The 21,654-nt window shown below is 44.2% G+C and overlaps 1 protein-coding gene across 1 annotated transcript in view; it reads left to right on the top strand.

Annotated features, from left to right (window-relative positions):
* Positions 1–89: 89 nt before the first annotated feature.
* The window catches only part of LOC118940987 (mucin-5AC-like), a 43,434-nt gene continuing 21,869 nt past the window's right edge, over positions 90–21,654 (top strand). Inside the window, exon 1 of the mRNA XM_036951059.1 lies at positions 90–199. Coding sequence (XP_036806954.1) covers positions 90–199 — 110 coding nt within the window. The remainder of the gene's footprint in view (positions 200–21,654) is intronic.

Here is a 21,654-nt window from a genome sequence, read left to right as displayed (position 1 = left end):
CAGGGCTTGGTTGGCTCGCTCTGACTGACCATTAGTTTGGGGATGGAATCCAGAAGACAGGCTGGCCGACGACCCAATAAGTGTGCAGAATGCCTTCCAGAACTGAGACGAGAACCCCAATCGGAGACCATGTCTACCGGGAGTCCATGGATCCGGAAGACATGATGCAGCATAAGCTGGGCCGTCTCCTTGGCAGAAGGTAGTTTGGGGAGAGGGATAAAATCGGCGGCCTTGGTGAAGCGGTCAACTACCGTCAGAATGACAGTGTTGCCATCAGACGGAGGGAGCCCAGTGACAAAGACCAGCAATATATGAGACCAGGGATGATGAGAAACCGGTAGCGGCTGCAGGAGGCCAGAAAGAGCTTGGAGCCTTCTTTTGAGCACACACGGTGCATACGGTGAGGAATGCAGAGACGTCAGGGACCATTGTGGGCCACCAGAAACGTCAAAGGAAGGCTAGTGTACGACGGGACCCTAGATGACAGGTCGGCCTGGAGGAATGAGCCTATTCCAGGACCCGGGACCGGACTCGATTAGAGACAAACAGCCGGTTAGCTGGGCTCCCTTCAGGTCCAGGCTGGGAGCATTGTGCCTCCCAGACCAGGTTCTAAATTCCTCCAATCCACAGTGGCAGCAAGGCACAAGGTAGGGGGAATGGTTACAGAAGTCAAGGGTGTGGCAGAGGAAAAGTATAGGTGGGAGAGGGCATCAGGCTTCACATTCTTTGACCCTGAAGTTGAGGCAATTGGCTGTACGAAGATATTCCAGGTTTTATGGTCAGTCTAGACCAGGAATAGCTGTTCTGCTCCTTCCAGCCAGTGCCTCCACTCTTCCAACACCATCTTCACCACCAGGAGTTCTCGGTTGCCAACATCATAGTTCCTTTCAGCAGGATTGAGACGATGGGACAGGAAGGCACAGGGATGAAGCTTCATCTTCGGATGTTGGACTGGGGGCCATCCTGTCCCAGCGATCTGCCAGTCCAACATCCGAAGCATCCGGACGCAAGGGGTCCGGATGGATGAGGATGGGTGCTGTTGTGAACTGATGCTTCAGGTCCACAAAGGCTTTGTCGACAGCTGGAGACCATTTGAACAGTACCTTGAGAGAGGTGAGTGCCAAGAGGGGGGCCACCAGGGTGCTGTAGTCCCGAATGAAACGGCGGTAGGAGTTTGCAAAACTAAGAAACCATTGCAACTGCACCCTGGACGTTGGTTGACGCCAATCCACCACTGCTTTCACCTTTCTATCTGAACATTGCCCTCAGCAATGACATATCCCATTAAGGTGATAGTAGAGCAGTGGAACTTACACTTCTCGGCTTTCACAAACAGTTGGTTCTCCAGGAGGCGCTGAAGAACATGAACATGTTCTTGTGCAGATCGGGGGGAAAAAACAGGATGTCGTCAAGGCACACAAACACAAACCGGGTTAGCATGTCCTGATGCACATAATTGACCAAAGCCTGGAAAGCAGTGTGGGCGTTGGTGAGTCCAAATGGCATGACCTGGTACTCATAATGTTCACTGGCTGTGTTGAAGGCTGTCTTCCACTCACAAAGAAAAACCCAGACGGACGGCCCCAGTGTCCAGAGACTCCTATGTATTCCTCCATAGCTTTGGTCCAGACAGAAAATACAACCGACCCCGAGGTGGTGTAGCGCCTGGGAGAATCATAAGGATGGTGAGGGGAAGGGAAGTAGCACGTGCCTTACTGAATACTTCCAGAAGGTCATGGTATTCTTTGGGGATAGCAGAGACATCCAGTCTTGCCAACATTTTGAGGAAGATGACTTGAGGAAGCCTGTGCTGCTTGAAGGCAGTGGGAATGGCAAAATAGGCTCCAACCCAGGATGGAGCTTGTAGTCCAAGCAGTATTCGGATTGTGCTTTTGAAACCAGGAAAATCCCAAAACCACCGCACATACATAGAAGTAATGAGGAGGAACTGTATTGTCTCACTGTGGTTACCAGTACTATGGGTGACTTCCCCTATAGAGCGGCCGTCCAGCATCCATGGGCACAGAGAGAGGCTGAGTGGGAATACCAAGCTCCAAAGCTATCTTGGCATCCTTAAGATTTTCATCAGCCCCAGAGTCAATGAGCACTCGTAGAGTAGATTGGTCTCTCCACACACAAGAGCAAAAAGGGGTGTGCGGGTGCTGGAAATTAGGGAACTCCCAGTCTGACTCAACATAGTTGAATTCCTCTAAATGCCTACAAATGGCAGATTGTTGTTCCCACACTGCCGTAGCCCAGGAGACAGCCCTTCCCGACACTAGCGTAATTATATAAAGACACTGAGCCAGCAGACTGTGGAAATTAATATTTGTGTCATTCTCAACATTTTGGTCAGGTCTGTACAATGCCATTTTGGGTGAACTCCATCTTTACCTCTGTAGTCTGGTCTCCTTCACCAGCAGCAGTTACCATACCCGGTCTGCTAGGTGGTTGCTGCTTAAAGTCCCCTGGACATTCACAGTATTAGGCAAGACTGCCTTCTCTTCATCTGCACCAGACGCATGGAATAATCTGCAATCCATGCTTCATCTAGATATGTTAGTACCACTGAATTAATCTAAAATATTGATGGGAGACTCAGTTACAGAGTACTGTAAATATTTTTTTTTAGACAGGATCATGTTGTATGTTTTAATTATGTAATGTATTGTTTATTGCTGCCTTCTTGGCCAGGTCTCCCTTGAAAAAGAGACTGGGTCTCAATGGGCTTTTCCTGGCTAAATAAAGCTTAAATTAAAATAAAGATTTTAAGAAGCAAAATTGTAGAAACAGGCAGGGTTTATAACTTTGTGGCTGTTGCAACTACCATTAGTGACGACCATACTTTGCGTACTGCTTCTGGCATTTTAAGTCAGACTAGGTTATTACCCCCCTAAAGACAGATAGGATCCACACGGAAAATATGCAAAAACATTCGTTTGAGGAAGACAAAGAGCGTATTTTCATCAGAATCATTAAGCCTAGGCCTACTAGTCGTGGCCATAATTCATCCTCTTGAGTGTTCACTGTAGTATTGTTAATCCATTTTGAAATGGTGCAATATATGTGAGGCAATTTAGCAGTTAGGATTTGTTATCTGTAGTGGTTAAGGTAAATTAGGCATTGTTGCACATGGTTGGTGTATATACACTGAACAAAAATATAAACACAAATATAAACACAACATTTTTAATTTCCTTCCGGAAGGTTCTTCCATCTCCACAGAGGAACTCTGGATCTCTGTCAGAGTGACCATCAGATTCTTGGTCACCTCCCTGACCAAGGCCCTTCACCCCCGATTGATCAGTTTGGCCAGGCGGCCAGCTCTAGGAAGAGTCTTGGTGGTTCCAAGCTTCTTCCATTTAAGAATGATGGAGGCCACTGTGTTCATGCGGACCTTCAATGCTGCAGAAGTCTTTTGGTACACTTCCCCAGATCTGTGCCTCGACACTATCCTGTCTCTGAGCTCTACAGACAATTCCTTCGACCTCATGGCTTGATTTTTGCTCTGACATGCACTGTCAACTGTGGGACCTTATATAGACAAGTGTGTGCCTTTTAAAAATCATGTCAAATCAATAGAATTTTCCACAGGTGGACTCCAAGTTGTAGAAACATCAAGGATGGAAACAGGATGCACCTGCGCTCAATTTCAAGTCTCTTAGCAAAGGGTCTGAATATTTTTGTAAATGAGATATTTCTGTTTTTTATTTGCAAACATTTCTACAAACCTGTTTTCACTTTGTCATTATGGGTATTGTGTGTAACGTAACAAAATGTGGAAAAAGGGAAGGGGTCAGAATACTTTCCGAATTAACTATGTATATGTATATAACTTTATTTACATTTTATGTTTTTAAGTTGTTCTTGTCTTTTACTCTTTTGTACTTTTTATGTGGACCCCAGGAAGAATAGCTGCTGTATGTGCTAAACCAAAAAGACAGTGAATGTTTCTGAGTGGCCAAATTACAGTTTTGACTTAAATCTGCTTGAAAATATATGGCAAGCTCTTGAAAATGGCTGCTGTCAATGATCAACAATCAATTTGACGGAGCTTGATGAATTTTGAAAATAATAATTGCCAAATGTTGCACAATCCAGGTGTGGAAAGCTCTTAGATTTTCCCTAAGAAACACAGCTGTAATCAAGATATTAGTGTTTTACTTTTCCTAAATGTTTTACAAATATTATAATTGTTTTCCACTTTGACCATGGACTATTTTGGCAGATTTTTACAAAAACATGACAATTAAATCAATTTAAAAATAATTATATATTAAGTTGAGACATTTGTTACCTTCAGCATCACTCTGTCAAAGGAAATATTGTATTCTTTCTAACAAAGATATCTACATTTCTGAATGTTGTGTATCTCTGGAAATAATCAGAATGTATGTAAACATTACAGTTTTGAAAACATGGCTTACCCACAGACAGTGGTCTCTTGGCACAACTTACCCTGGCTAAGGGGTAAGTTAAGCCACCTACAGATTTCTGTACTGATTGAAATATTACCACAATCTTTATTTACCAAACACAATTCAATAGGATAGAGAATAAGCAGAAGCATCAGCTTCCGACCTGCTCCACTACAGCCCCTTCCTGTAATCCACTATCAGCACCTTTGTCTTGCTGACGTTCAGGGAAAGATTGTTTTCCTGGCACCATACTGCCAGGTCACTGACCTCTTTATAGGAGGTTTAATCATCATCGATGATCAGGCCTACCACTGTCGCATCGTCAGCAAACTTCATGGTGTTGGAATCATCCATGGCCACGCAGTCGTGGGAGAACAGGGAGGACAGGAGGAGACAAAGCTAGCACCCCTGAGGGGCCCCCATGTTGAGGGTCAGTGTGGCAGATGTGTTGTTGCCTAACCATAACACCTGGCATCGGACCGCCAGGAAATCCAGGATCCAATTGCAGAGGGAGGTGTTCAGTCCCAGGGACCTGAGCTTAGTGATGAGCTTGGAGGGCACTATGGTGTTGAACGCTGAGTTGTAGTCAAGGAACAGCATTCTCACATAGGTGTTCCTCTTGTCCAGGTGGGAGAGGGCAGTATGGAGTGCAATAGAGATTGTGTCGTCAATGGATCTGTTGGGACGGTATGCAATTTGGAGTGGGTCCAGGTTGTTTGGGATGATGGTGTTGATGTGAGCCATCACCAGCTTTATAAAGCATTTCATGGCTACATATGTGAGTGGTATGGGGTAATAGTCATTTAGACGGGTTACCTTGGCATTCTGGTGCACAGGGACTATCTATGTGAAGTAGCACACAACTTTTGGTTCGTGACCTCTACTTTCAGAACTGCTGTCAAAAATGTATACAAAGTACAGAAGAATCTCTTTAAAACCAAAGAACAGTGGCTCGGCCACTTGGTAAATAACTGAGGGATGAGGCTAGGCAAATGTTATACCTCTCATAGATATTTCCTCTAATGCAAGTACTTTCATCTGCTTTAAGATGAAAATAAATGTTAACTGTTTTAAACTATACATTATTTCCAAACAAAGGAGTAAAACTAGCTTGTATTTTGGGTCCCCCCCATGCATGACAGTTGTACTAAGCGCATGTGGAATTTATAAGTTATATTTTCAACAATCAACGGCAATACTGTTCCCAGTGAGTTTTCACAGCAACTCTCTGGCAGTGACAAAACTGCACATTTTAGAGCAGCTTTTTGTCCCCAGCACAAGGTGTACCTGTGTAATATATCATGCTGTTCAGTCAGCTCCTTGATATGCCACACCTGTCAGGTGGATGGACTATCTAGGCAAATCACAAATACTAACAGGGATGAGGGAGCATGCAAAGCTAAGGACCCTGGGACCAAACACCTCCCTCTGCAACTGGATCCTGGATTTCCTGACGGGCTGCCCCTAGGTGGTAAGAGTAGGTAACAACACATCCTCCACGCTGATCCTCAACACAGGGGCCCCTCAGAGGTGCGTGCTCAGACCCCTCCTGTACTCATGACTGCATGGCCAGGCACGACTCCAACACCATCATTAAGTTTGCCGACGACACAACAGTGGTAGGCCTGATCACCGACAATGACGAGACAGCCTATAGGGAGGAGGTCAGAGACCTGGCCTTGTGGTGCCAGGACAACAACCTCTCCCTCAACGTGATCAAGACAAAGGAGATGATTGTGGACTACAGGAAAAAGAGGACCGAGCACGCCCCTATTCTCATCGACAGGGCTGTAGTGGAGCATACCTGCTCCACTACAGCCCTGTCGATGAGAATAGGAGCGTGCTCGGTCCTCTTTTTCCTGTAGTCCACAATCATCTCCTTTGTCTTGAGAGAGCTTCAAGTTTCTTGGTGTCCACATCACCAACAAACTAACATGGTCCAAGCACACCAAGACAGTCGTGAAGAGGGCACAACAAAACCTATTCCCCCTCAGGAGACTGAAAAGATTTGTCATGGGTCCTCAGATCCTCAAAAGGTTCTACAGCTGCAACATCGAGAGCATACTGACTGGTTGCATCACTGCCTGGTAAGGCAACTGCTTGGCCTCCGACCGCAAGGCACCTACAGAGGGTAGTGTGTACGGCCCAGTACGTCACTGGGGCCAAGCTTCCGGCCATCCAGGACCTCTACACCTGGTGTCAGAGGAAGCCCCTAAGAATTGGCCCTAAAACTTCTACTTCACGGCAAGCTGTACCGCAGCGCAAAGTCTAGGTCCAAGAGGCTTCTAAACAGTTTCTACCCCCAAGCCATACGACTCCTGAACATCTAATCGAATGGCTACCCAGACTATTTGTACTGCCCCCCCACCCCTTTTTTACACCGCTGCAACACTGTTGTTATCATCTATGCATAGTCACTTTAATGACTCTACCTCTATACACATATTACCTCAACTAACCGGTGCCCCCACACATTTACTCTGTACAGGTACCCCCCTGTGTATAGTCTTGCTATTGTTATTTTACTGCCGCTCTTTAATTACTTATTCGTACTCATATTTTTTTTTAACTGTATTGTTGGTTTGGAGCTCTTAAGTTAGCATTTCACTGTATTCGGAGCATGTGACTAATAAAATTAGATTTGAAAAATTAGATTTTGACGTCGACTTTTTGTGCTTATGGAACATTCTTGACCTCATATTTCAGCTCATTAAACAAGGAACCAATGCTTTAGATGTTGCATTGATATTTTTGTTCAGTATATTTAAGATGGATAAAATGCCTGAAGTAATTATGGATTGATGTGCATGGCTGTTCAGGTGAGGTCCTCATTCACTGACACAAATATGTCAAGGAAAGAAATTAGATATCACACAAGTGTTAGTTTTTATGATAAAATATTATTCAGTTATAGTTCAAATATTGTAGAAGCTAAGCATATGACAGATTTCTCCTTATATTTGAAGGGTTTGCTCCAACATATATTTCACAATTTATTATGAAACACATGACATGAAAGAGGTTCCATGTCTTAACAATGGTTCCATTATAACGTTCAGAAATAGATATCAATTATGCATACAAATCATAATGAAGATGCAGGATGATTTAATGATCAACACCAAAACCGATTGTCACATACAGGACGGCTTGGGCTTGAGACTGTCATCTCTCACTAGACAGACTGGTTGCTTCCGGCAACGTACCAATAATCCAGTTTAACACGTGTTCCAGGGTCACATGGGACAGAAAGGATGAGTTGGAAATGGGAAGCACGTCACGTGTAACGTCACTGCCGGATCTGCTTCTAAACATGGGCAGAATTCCTGCCTGTATTTTAAACCCTGCCTTCCCAAAATAGATAAAAGAGTTGTCTATCTGAAGATGATCTTCCCCTAAACACATTTCCCCTTTCGAAACGTCAGAGAGAAGCCGACATTCTCCCCAGACCTTCTGCCGTTACCTAGCTTACGTTGCCTGACGATTCCCCCTGAATGTATTTCTGCTGCTCTATCGATTGCTACATACATTCTACATTCAGTCTGAAACTGCTATACCAAAAGTTGTTTCTGTGACTTCAAAATGAGCGGCATTGTACAAAAACTCATCAGCGATTGGTTTTCTATCAAATCCAACCAATCAGAGTATCAAAGTTGATATCGTCATCATGCAGACCCATCGGTTTCTGGGACGAATCAGAACGGTCAGAATGTGTTTGGGTTCTAGAAATCATTGAGGAGGGAGGCAAATCCAGATTCATAGAGGAGAAGAAACATCAGTTGGCCGGAGTGATGTAGAAGGGTAGCCAGGCAAAAGCTTAAGATGCTCCATGGTTTAGGATATCCGAGACTATGTCATCTCAGGTTTTGTTGAATGTGAAATTTCATATTACAACAATTATATTCTTTCCCTGCACTGTCTCTGTGAATAGGTTGTGCAATACAAGCCGTTCAAACTAAAACTTCCACGCCCTAAACAAACAAACATGCTCTCTTTGCCAAGCAGGTATAACAACATTTCTTAATAGCCAAGAAGGAGCTGATTTAAACAATTAGACAATTTGAGTCAGCTATCCTCCTCAGAGAGCATGTAGAAGTTCAGAAGTGATACATGTTGCTGGTTAGAAACAAGTTGCACTAAATCATTTGTTTTTAATTCAACTATTGTATTGACCACTTCGGAGCATAGTGCCCAGCTAAAGGGCACAGTCTTTAAAAGCAACTACACCATTATTAAACCTGGGTTATTATACTGATAATAATAACAACATTTCATTTGTAGAGTGCATTTCCCAAGCTCAATTAACATAATGTAGGGGGGAAAAAACAACTAAAAACAGCATCAATACATCAAAAAGTAGAAACAAAGATCACAATGCATTAAAAAATGACCTACTAATGAAAAGGGTAGACTTTAAGCAATCAAGAATTTGTTATTTTTTGAATTAGGAAATTGAAGCTGCCTCCTTGACATGTACAGCTAGAGCAAGATCACTTTGAGTCAAAATACAGGCCGAGATCAACAATCAGACTTAAAAATAAAAAACAGTACGTCTAAAATGTAAGCCTATTCAACATTAAACAATTAAAAACAGTTCTGTAGCAAAAAAGTTTCTGCAGCAACCTATAGGCCCAATACATTATCACTACATATTTGCTCCGCTTGAATTTAATCTTCTCAGACCATTTTGAAATTCTATACATTATTTTAAAAACGATTTATGTATATGTTCACACTGGTAATGGATCATTTGTTGTATTACTAGCGAGGCACAGCTAAGTAAGCATAATAGTTTCCTTCTATTGTTTTTACTTGATTGATGGCCCGTCTTAGTGAAGGGAGGGAGCAGTGGTGAGGCTGCGTCTCACCTGACTCATTGTCCCTCCGCCCTCCTTCCCTCTGCTGAGAAAAGGGGATAAAACATGTGCGTGATAGCTCAGACACAGTGATCTGAGCGATCGAATTGGCCAGCTGTAGGCCTGCACGCTAAGAAAAGGTTCTATCTAAAACCTAAAAGGGTTATTTGGCTGTCCCCATAGGAGAACCCTTTGAAGAAACCTTTTTGGTTCCAGGTAGAAATCTTTCGGGTTCCATGTAGAACCCTTTCCACAGAGGGTTCTACCTGTAACCAAAAAGGGTTCTATCTGGAACCAAAAAGGGTCCTACTTGGAACCAAAAAGGTTTATCCTATGGGGAGAGCCGAAGAACCCTTCTAGATCCCTTTTTTATAAGAGTGTATAGGTGCAATTGATTTGCTCTCTGGGCCTGCTGGGGATGTGGAGTTCAGACACATGAAATGGTTCAGAATGGAAACACTTTGCCTTCCAGACGCTAGGGCTGCTGAATCAAGTGCACCTACCACCTACCAGCACGAAACGAATACAAAAAAAGGAACGCTTTATCGTTGTTCTTTTTATAGAAATGTTTGGTGATCAACTAGAAATGCTAGACCAGTCCATACCGATCGGCCGGTTGGTGACCCCTAAGCTAGAGCTTTCCAGTGCTGAGGGGCTGTTTTCACTTTGTCATTGTGTTTAGATTGATGAGGTAAAACAATATTTAATCAATGTTAGAATAAGGCTGTAACATAACAAAATTAGTAAAAAGTCGATGGATCTGAATACTTTCTGAATGCACTGTACTTGCTCCCAGATGGTATACTTATCCATAGATTTGGACTGAACTGTCATTTTTATGCTGACACAAATATATACAAGGACAATTAGGGACTGTAACAAATAACTGGCAGACTGTCTAGATGCAATCAAGAGGTGGATGCAGTTGAACTTCCTGAAACTTAATTGTAGCAAAACATATCTTGCCATATTGGCTCTAAGAGTGCATAGAGCTGGCTGAGGACATTCTCCCTTTCTCTGGATGACAGCATCGCAGCTTCCCCACCACCAGAATCCTTGGTGAAATCCTTTACTGTAACCTCTCATTTGAAGCACACATCCACAACATCAAGAAAGTGTAATTTTTTAATCTATGTAACATTGATTGGATCAGGTCACTGTTGTCCGCTGTGGATGCTGAGAAGCTTGTGCATGCCTTGGTAACATCTCATCTTGACTTCTGCAATGAACTGCTGGCAGGAATCCCAGTAAGGCTCCTGTCTCAACTCCAGATGATCAAGAACGCAGCTGCGAGAATAATCTCACATACCACCCCAGAAAAATAACACCTGATTTATTCAACCTCCCATGGCTGCCTGTTCAATATAGGATCAAATTTAAGATCATTCTGCTCACCTTTTAAGGTCCTCAAGGATGATGCACCTAAATACATATGCCAACCTCTAGAGAACTATTCCCCAGCACGCACTCTACGATCATCAGGCTCAAACAGCCTGGTCATACCGGCCACAACCCTTCACAGCATGAGTGACAGGAGATCCTCACATGTGGTCCCTCAGCACTGGAACGCTCTAGCTTAGGGGTCACCAACTGGTCCATCGGTATGGACTGGTCGATCTCCAAAGCATTTCTAGTTGATCACCAAACATATCTTTAAAAAACCCAACGATAAATGTGTTTATTTATTTTTTTATTCATTTCGCGCTGGTAGGTGGTAGGTGCACTTGATTCAGAAGCGTTTAAGAATAAGGCTATAATGTAACAAAATGTGGAAAAAGTCAATGGGTCTGAATACTTTCCGAAAGCACTGTATGTAGAGAACAGGAGTGGCCCCAGAACAGAGCCCTGTGGCTGTGGCAAGGTTGGATTTATAATTGGCAAGTGCCACAAATTATTGTCTATCAGTCAGCTAGGAGCGAAACCGCTGAAGTGCTGTGCTAAAGTATTTGCGCAAGGTCTTTAGTCTGTTGATGAGAAAGTCATGATTCACGGTGTCAAAGGCTGCTGTCATGTCCAGAACAAAAGGAAGCCAGTGTCTCCATCATCAGCTGCCATCAACAATTCAGCTGCCTCTGTGATCTGCCATGCATGGAAGCCGAACTGGAAGGATTCATGGAGACTGTTGGTTGAAAGGTCGTTCTGTAGCAGTATTGAGACCACACATTCAATGATCTTTGATAGAAAGAGCAGGTTGAAAATTAGTCTGTAATTGCGTTGGGTTTTGGGGTCAAGTCCAGTTTTTTTCAAGGTTGGTGTAATGGATACAGTTTTCAGGGAATTAGGCACAGTACCTGAATCAAGAGAGTAATTTATGAGTTTGGTTATAGTTGGACTGAGAAGAGTGAGGCTGGATGTCATAAGTGCTGTGAGATAGAGATGGGTATGAGTAACCGAGTACTCGAATTGACATCAAATCTCAATCTTTAACCAGGGATACATTTTTTTGGAGTCTTGAAGACAATGTTAATTTGCTTTGACTCTGGTGTTACATTTGCACATGTGCATTTGCGGGACACAAAAAATAAACCAAGCATCACACAGTTCTGCTCCCTAAATACCCTTTCCCCTCAGTGTCTCACTCAATTGCATTTCAATGTCCCAACTTGTAACGGCAGATTTCCTCCTCTTCGTCTGAAGAGGAGTAAGGATCGGACCAAGATGCGGCGTGATAAGTGTTCATGACGATTTTAATAACAAAAGCACTGAACACTATGAAATACAAAAACAATAAAATACGTGAAATAACAAAAAAATTAAAAACACAGACACGGAAACAAACACCCACAAACCAACAGTGAAACCCAGACATCCTAAAATATGGTTCCCAATCAGGGACAATGATAAACAGCTGCCTCTGATTGAGAACTATATCAGGCCAAACACAGAATTAGAAGAAACATAGAAACACAAACAGACTGTTCACCCCAACTCACGCCCTGACCATACTGAATAAAGACAAAACTAAGAAAATAAAGGTCAGAACGTGACAGTACACCCCCCCCCCCCCCCCCCCCCCCCCAAAGGTGCGGACTCCGGCCGTAAAACCTGAACCTATAGGGGAGGGTCTGGGTGGGCGTCTGTCCGCGGTGGCGGTTCTAGCACGGGACGTGGACCCCACTTCACCATAGTTCTAGTGCGCCTCTTCGCCCGCCCAGCGGCGACCCTCGCCACCGACCTTGGACTGGGGACCCTAGACATGGGTCCCAAATGGACGGGGGACTCCGGCAGCGCTGGAGTGAAGGACGCCTCCGGCAGCGCCAGACAGGCAGGAGACTCCGGCAGCTCCGGAGTGAAGGGTGATTCCGGCATCGCCTGGCTGGCTGGCGGGAGACTCTGGCAGCTCCGGACAGACGGGAGACTCTGGCAGCTCCGTACAGACGGGAGACTCTGGCAGCTCCGGACAGACGGGAGACTCTGGCAGCTCCGGACAGACGGGAGACTCTGGCAGCTCCGGACAGACGGGAGACTCTGGCAGCTCTGGACAGACGGGAGACTCTGGCAGCTCCGGACAGACGGGAGACCCTGTAGGCAGAAAACGGAGAGACAGTCTGGTGCGGGGGGCTGCCACCGGAGGGCTGGTGCGTGGAGGTGGCACTGGGTAGACCGGACCGTGCAGGTGTACTGGAGATCCTGAGCACCGAGCCTGCCCAACCTTACCTGGTTGAATGCTCCCGGTAGCCAGGCCAGTGCGGCGAGGTGGAATAGCCCGCACTGGGTTGTGCAAGCGAACCGGGGACACCATGCGTAAGGCTGGTGCCATGTACGCCGGCCCAAGGAGACGCACTGGAGACCAGATGCGTAGAGCCGACTTCATGGCACCTGGCTCGATGCCCACTCTAGCCCAGCCGATACGAGGAGCTGGAATGTACCGCACCGGGCTATGCACCCGCACCTGGGACACCATGCGCTCCACAGCATAACACAGTGCCTACCCGGTCCCTCTCGCTCTCCGGTAAGCACAGGAAGTTGGCGCAGGTCTCCTACCTGACTTCGCCACACTCCCTGTGTGCCACCCCCCAATACATTGTTGGGGCTGACTCTCGGGCGTCCAACCGCGCCGCCGTGCTGCCTCCTCATACCAGCGCCTCTCTGCCTTCGCTGCCTCCAGCTCTGCTTTGGGGCGGCGATATTCCCCTGGCTGTGCCCAGGGTCCTCTCCCGTCTAGAATTTCCTCCCAAGTCCCCATATTTCTCCCAATATTTTGAAATATTATACAAAGTCATGAATTTAAAAGGTTTGACATAATGTTAACAGTGTAGTTAAAGTTAGTGTTAAGGGAGTAAGGATTTATAATCAGATTCTAAGAAGCAAAATTGTAGAAAGAGGCAGGGTTTATAATTTTGTGGGTGTGGCAACTAACGTTAGTGACGACCATACTTTGCGATCTGCGAGTGGCATTTAAAGTAAGCCTAGATTATTAACCCTCTAAAGATAGACAGGATCCACATGGATAATATGCAAAAACATTTGTTTGATAAAGACAAAGGGAGTATTTACATCACAATCAATAAGCCTAGGCCTACACACAAAACAACATTCGTGGCCATAATTCATCCCCTTGAGTGTTCACTGAAGTACTGTCCATTTAGGACAATTTAATCAATTTAGAACATTCCAAGGAACAGGCAGAATAAACGTAATCTAAGATATGAATATCGAAAGGAAATTTTGGTTTGTAACCATGAAAAATGTCTTTCAACTTGCCAAATTGACCTTGTTTCAAATGATCACTCTGAGAATAACTGTTTAAGAAGCGAGATGTGAATCACTTCACACTATTCTGTTCTATTATATTCCCTTATGTAACATCATGTTTTTACTATAAAATAGGTGTCTTGACTGTGATAAGGGCTCTGGAAATATGAGCGTCTTGTCTGCTAAACTAACAAAACAAGGCTTTGCCATTGCACAGCCATAAGCTTCTACAAGCAAACACCACACTGCTGAGGTTAACCTTTTTGTTCCAGGATATAACCAGTTGATATTACAGTTTCAATAAATTAATCTTCAATGGTACTTTTTTTTCATTTAATTAATATACAGTACCATTCAAAAGTTTGGACACACCTACTCATTCAAGGGTTTACACTGTAGATTAATACTTCCGGCGCTGACAGAGATGGCCGCCTCGCTTCGCGTTCCTAGGAAACTATGCAGTTTTTTGTTGTTTTACGGGTTATTTCTTACATTGGTACCCCAGGTCATCTTAGGTTTCATTACATACAGTCGAGAAGAACTACTGAACATAAGAGCAGCGTCAACTCACCATCAGTACGACCAAGAATATGACTTTCGCGAAGCGGATCCTGTGTTCTGCCTTTCACCCAGGACAACGGAATGGATCCCAGCCAGCGACCCAAAAAAACGACTTCGTAAAAGGGGGAAACGAAGCGGTCTTCTGGTCAGACTCCGGAGACGGGCACATCGTGCACCACTCCCTAGCATTCTTCTCGCCAATGTCCAGTCTCTTGACAACAAGGTTGATGAAATCCGAGCACGGGTAGCATTCCAGAGGGACATCAGAGACTGTAACATTCTTTGCTTCAGGGAAACATGGCTCACTGGAGAGACGCTATCGGAGTTGGTGCATCCAGGTGGTTTCTCCACGCATCGCGCCGACAGAAACAACATCTTTCTGGTAAGAAGAGGGGCGGGGGTGTATGCTTCATGGTTAACGTGACGTGGTGTGGCCACAACAACATACAGGAACTCAAGTCCTTCTGTTCACTTGATTTAGAATTCCTCACAATCAAATGTCGACCGCATTATCTACCAAGGGAATTCTCTTCGATTATAATCACAGCCGTATATATTCCCCCCTAAGCAGACACATCGATGGCTCTGAACTAACTTTATTTGACTCTTTGCAAACTGGAATCCATATATCCGGAGGCTGCATTCATTGTAGCTGGGGATTTTAACAATGCTAATCTGAAAACAAGACTCCCTAAATTGTATCAGCATATCGATTGCGCAACCAGGGCTGGAAAAACCTTGGATCATTGCTATTCTAACTAACCACTGCTTTTAATCAGGGCAAGGTGACCGGAAACATGACCGAATACAAACAGTGTAACTATTCCCTCCGCAAGGCAATCAAACAAGCTAAGCGTCAGTATAGAGACAAAGTAGAATCTCAATTCAACGGATCAGACACAAGAGGTATGTGGCAGGGTCTACAGTCAATCACGGATTACAAAAAGAAAACCAGCCCCGTCACAGACCAGGATGTCTTGCTCCCAGGCAGACTAAATAACTTTTTTGCCCGCTTTGAGGACAATACAGTGCCACTGACACGGCCCGCAACTAAAACATGCGGACTCTCCTTCACTGCAGCCGACGTGAGGAAAACATTTAAACGTGTCAACCCTCGCAAGGCTGTAGGCCCAGACGGCATCCCCAGCCGTGCCCTCAGAGCATGCGCAGACCAGCTGGCTGGTGTGTTTACGGACATATTCAATCAATCCCTATCCCAGTCTGTTGTTCCCACATGCTTCAAGAGGGCCACCAACCATTGTTCCTGTTCCCAAGAAAGCTAAGGTAACTGAGTTAAACGACTACCGCCCCGTAGCACTCACTTCCGTCATCATGAAGTGCTTTGAGAGACTAGTCAAGGACCATATCACCTCCACCCTACCTGACACCCTAGACCCACTCCAATTTGCTTACTGCCCAAATAGGTCCACAGACGATGCAATCTCAATCACACTGCACACTGCAACTAACCCATCTGGACAAGAGGAATACCTATGTGAGAATGTTGTTCATCGACTACAGCTCGGCATTTAACACCATAGTGCCCTCCAAGCTCGTCATCAAGCTCGAGACCCTGGGTCTCGACCCCGCCCTGTGCAACTGGGTACTGGACTTCCTGACGGGCCGCCCCCAGGTGGTGAGGGTAGGCAACAACATCTCCACCCCGCTGATCCTCAACACTGGGGACCCACAAGGGTGCGTTCTGAGCCCTCTCCTGTACTCCTTGTTCACCCATGACTGCGTGGCCACGCACGCCTCCAACTCAATCATCAAGTTTGCGGACGACACAACAGTGGTAGGCTTGATTACCAACAACGACGAGACGGCCTACAGGGAGGAGGTGAGGGCCCTCGGAGTGTGGTGTCAGGAAAATAACCTCACACTCAACGTCAACAAAATTAAGGAGATGATTGTGGACTTCAGGAAACAGCAGAGGGAACACCCCCCTATCCACATCGATGGAACAGTAGTGGAGAGGGTAGTACAGTTTTAAGTTCCTCGGCGTACACATCACAGACAAACTGAATTGGTCCACCCACACAGACAGCATCGTGAAGAAGGCGCAGCAGCGCCTCTTCAACCTCAGGAGGCTGAAGAAATTCGGCTTGTCACCAAAAGCACTCACAAACTTCTACAGATGCACAATCGAGAGCATCCTGTCGGGCTGTATCACCGCCTGGTACGGCAACTGCTCCGCCCACAACCGTAAGGCTCTCCAGAGGGTAGTGAGGTCTGCACAACGCATCACCGGGGGCAAACTACCTGCCCTCCAGGACACCTACACCACCCGATGTCACAGGAAGGCCATAAAGATCATCAAGGAAAACAACCACCCGAGCCACTGCCTGTTCACCCCGCTATCATCCAGAAGGCGAGCTCAGTACAGGTGCATCAAAGCTGGGACCGAGAGACTGAAAAACAGCTTCTATCTCAAGGCCATCAGACTGTTAAACAGCCACCACTAACATTGAGTGGCTGCTGCCAACACACTGACTCAACTCCAGCCACTTCAATAATGGGAATTGATGGGAAATGATGTAAAATATATCACTAGCCACTTTAAACAATGCTACCTAATATAATGTTTACATACCCTACATTATTCATCTCATATGTATATGTATATACTGTACTCTATATCATCTACTGCATCTTTATGTAATACATGTATCACAAGCCACTTTAACTATGCCACTTTGTTTACATACTCATCTCATATGTATATACTGCACTCAATACCATCTACTGTATCTTGCCTATGCCGCTCTGTACCATCACTCATTCATATATCTTTATGTACATATTCTTTATCCCCTTACACTTGTGTCTATAAGGTAGTAGTTTTGGAATTGTTAGCTAGATTACTTGTTGGTTATTAGTGCATTGTCGGAACTAGAAGCACAAGCATTTCGCTACACTCGCATTAACATCTGCTAACCATGTATATGTGACAAATACATTTGATTTGATTTGATTTAATAGTGAAGACATCAAAACTATGAAATAACACATATGGAATCATGAATCAAGTATCCACCCTTTGCCTTGATGACAGCTTTGCACACTCTTGGCATTCTCTCAACCAGCTTCACCTGGATTGCTTTTCCAACAGTCTTGAAGGAGTTCCCACATATGCTGAGCACTTGTTGACTGCTTTGCATTCTCTGCCGTCCAGCTCAACCATTTTTTAATTGGGTTGAGGTCAGGTGATTGTGGAGGCCAGGTCATCTGACGCATAACTCCATCACTCTCCTTCTTGGTCAAATAGCCCTTACACAGCTGATACGTTCCTATTCATTCCCACTATGCCTGTAGAATAGGAAATTAAATTAATTGTTATGATTACTGGATGAAGTTAAACACCATTCAGACCTGCCTTCCTGATTAAACTTTCGTAAACTAAATTACTCCATCGTCACTTAAATCAGGCATTCGGTTTAGGAGGACAATAGACCACAATTGGCATCGCATTTTCAGTAGTAGTAAACCATTTATAAACAAAGTATTCAAATGCTGGGTTCTCTATTGGAATTCCCTTTACTTTCAATTTTGATCAACAGATCATTGCTATCCCAACTTCTCGGTGGCCAGTGTTGCGAGGCTGAGCAATGTGCTGAAAGCCAAGGGCTGTGGCCTGGTTTAATCATTTGGTTGTTGCAAAGTCTCTGTCAAGCACAGCAAATAATACATTTGATCAACAATGAAATCAGCCAAATGGGGAGATTGATATATTAGCAGAGGGTCATCTGCAGTTTTTTGTACTCTGTTTGTGATCAGTATTTGCTGGGGTTGCGTATGCTGACTCTTTGCCAAGGTCCCTGACCAAATAGATGAAAGCAGAGTAGACTGAGCATTTGTTAGATTGGCGAGGGGCCCTGTATAGCTTCTTCTGATTGGATGAGGCTCCTGCTGCAAGAGTGGACGGCTGCAGGTGGTCGGAGTGGCTGACCATTCTCCATTCTCTCAGGGGAGTTTCTGGGTCGGCAAACAGCCTGTGCATAGGTCAACCTGCCTGGTTGTGGCTCCTTTTGCAGGTTTGGGGCTGCCATGGAGGGCAGAAGTGGCCCAGTATCCAGTCTCTGCATAGGGCCTCTGGGTATGTGAACGGTTTGGGTGTAGCTCAGTCTACCTGGATGCAGTTCTTGGGAGGGAAGAAATGGAGGGTGGTGTTGGGGGCGGTGTTCCTGGCTGTTCTCCAGCCTCTGTTAGGATCCTGTAGATACGGGTCTGGAGGAGCGTCTGGATTGTCTCAGGGAGTTGGAAGCTTCTCAGATCAAAAAGGCAAAAGCTAAAAGTAAAAATGTTAAAAGCAAGGGCAACGGTAAACCTATACCAGCACTCTTTATAAATACAGGCCCTGTTTTGTTTTTTAAGAATGTATCTCTCACACGATGGTGGTCACTTCCGTCATATAATGTCAAGTGATTTAAGCATCTGAAAAATCTTCCTTGAGTCATTCTTGAGATAGGTGTGTGAGTGGGATTGAGGACTGTGAAACAGACTTGGTACTCACTTCAGGCCACAGAGCAAACAATATTTTACTGAGAACATTGTAATAATTATAATAATATTGAAATAAATCAATACAATATACAGTACATTTACAAGTTCATTCCACATGGCTCAAAAGTTAGGTAAATTAAAGCAATGCATGTTATATCGATTCCCAGGTTCATTTCATGTTTTCATGTGTATCTGAGCTCTTGTCGTTCACTCAGGCAGAAAATACAGGCGGTATGACGCAAAATGCATCATATGATACAAAGCGCATCATACCGGCTATTTTTCTGTATTTTGAAAGTTGTTTATCTTGCAAAGTTGATCACAGACATGCAAAACATTTTGGGACTGTATCAAGTGTGGACTAATGAATCAAATACCAAAATATAGTTTTTGAGTGGATTTGTCCTTTAAGTGCAGTGAAGCAAATGTATTGCTATATCAAATCTTGAAAAACATTTTGAAGTGTCAAACAATTGTCTGGAAACCAACAATGTTATTATATTCACACACAGATTCACCTGTCAATATTTTGTCCCACCCGTTTCTCATATTGTCCCTCCCAAAAGATTTGTACATCACCTGCAAGGCATGACAAAATTAGTGGCGTCAGAACACCTAACTAGTTTTCACCTGACCAGTTTTCTTACCAAATTAGTATCAAAGGAAAAAACAAAGATGGTATTAACCTAAAGACCTCCCACATATTTACCTGCCCATTTTGTGTTCCTCCCTTATTTCATATTATCTCTTGTGCTTCCCAAAATATTTTAGTTACAGGCAAGACAAGAACTTTGGAATCAGATCAGCTCTGAAGTGATTTAACTAGTAACTACAGATACATTGGCATGACCGTATGCACTGTGAAAAGTTAGATTTCCAAAAAAACATTTAGAGCAGAACTAGACAGATGATGAGCTTTTAGAATAGAGGCACATTGTGATTGTTTTCGTCATAGGCAAATTCCTTCCTCAATTGATATTTGGTGAATTTAAAGGAATAAGGAGGCTGGCAGTGGTGTTTGTTGTAGGTAAGTATTTTTTTATTTTTTTACAGTATATAAATGGAACTTGGCGGTAACAGTTTACTTACATGTTTTTTAAAAGCATATCAAATTATAATTTCACCTTGCAAAAAATACAACGCTAATGTGGATTTGACTATATTATTTTATGTATTATGTGCTATATTTTAAAAACCCTTCACTTTTGATGAACTACACCTATTACTGTCACAAAACAAGTATAGAATTCAGAGTGAATTTCAGGGCACTTGCAGACCAGTTAAAATGACTTTAGCTCTTTTATAAAGTAACACGATTGAAGTGATGCAAAATTAGGCTGATTTCTCATACAACATTTTTACTGTGAAATTTCACCAGGATGTAAAGTGCCCTCGGAAAATATTCAGACCCGTTGACTTCTTACACATTTTGTTAAGTTACAGCCTTATTCTAAAATTGATTAAATATGTATTAATATGTACAAACACAATCTACAAACAACACCCCATAATGACACAGCGAAAACAGGTTTTAAGATTTGTTTTATTTATTTAAAACGGAAATACCTTATTTACATAAGTATTCAGCCCCTTTGCAATGAAACTCGAAATTGAGCTCAGGTGCATCCTGTTTCTATAATGTCTGCAGTATTGAAGGTCCCCAAGAACACAGTGGCCTCCATCATTCTTAAATGGAAGATATTTGGAACCTCCAAGACTCTTCCTAGAGCAATTGGGGGAGAAGGGCCTTGGTCAGGGAGGTGCCCAAGAACCCGATGGGCACACTGACAGAGCTCTAGAGTTCCTATGTGGAGATGGGAGAACCTTCCAGAAGGACAACAGCAGCACTCCACCAATAAGGCCTTTATGGTAGAGTTACCAGACAGAAGCCACTCCTCGGTAAAAGGCACATGACATCCCGCTTGGAGTTTGCCAAAAGGCACCTATAGATTCTCAGAACATGAGAAACAAGATTCTCTGATCTGATAAAACCAATAGAGGAAACTTGGCACAATCCCTACGGTGAAGCACGGTGGTGGCAGCATCATGCTGTGGGGATGTTTTTCAGCGACAGGGACTGGGAGACAAGTTAGGATCGAGGCAAAGATGAACGGAGCAAAGTACAGAGAGAACCTTGATGAAAACTTGCTCCAGAGTGCTCAGGACTTCAGACAGGGGCAAATGTTCACCTTCCACCAGGACAATGACCCTAAGCACACAGCCAAGACAATGCAGCAGTAGCTTCGGGAAAAGTCTCAATGTCCATGAGTGGCCCAGCTAGAGCCCAAAATGTAACCTGATAGAACATCTCTGGAAAGACCTGAAAATAGCTGTGCAGCAACGCTCTCTTCCAAGCTGACAGAGCTTGAGAGGATCTGCAGAGAATAATGAGAGAAACTCCCTAAATACAGGTGTGCCAATCTTGTAGCGTCATACCCAAGAAGACTAAATTCTGTAATCACTTCTGGGCTGCTTCTGCAAAGTACTGAGTAAAGGGTCTGAATACTTATGTAAATGTAATATTTCTGTAAATCATAAATCAGCAACAACAACAAAAAACAACAGAGGTTGATGAGGGGGAAAGACACAATTTAATAAATTTTAGTATAAGGCTGTAGCAA

This window comes from Oncorhynchus mykiss, chromosome 18 (genome assembly GCF_013265735.2).
Source record: "Oncorhynchus mykiss isolate Arlee chromosome 18, USDA_OmykA_1.1, whole genome shotgun sequence".
In the NCBI taxonomy this organism is placed as follows: domain Eukaryota; kingdom Metazoa; phylum Chordata; class Actinopteri; order Salmoniformes; family Salmonidae; genus Oncorhynchus; species Oncorhynchus mykiss.
Note: the sequence above shows the minus strand (reverse complement) of the source record. Positions and strands in the feature narration are given on the sequence as shown.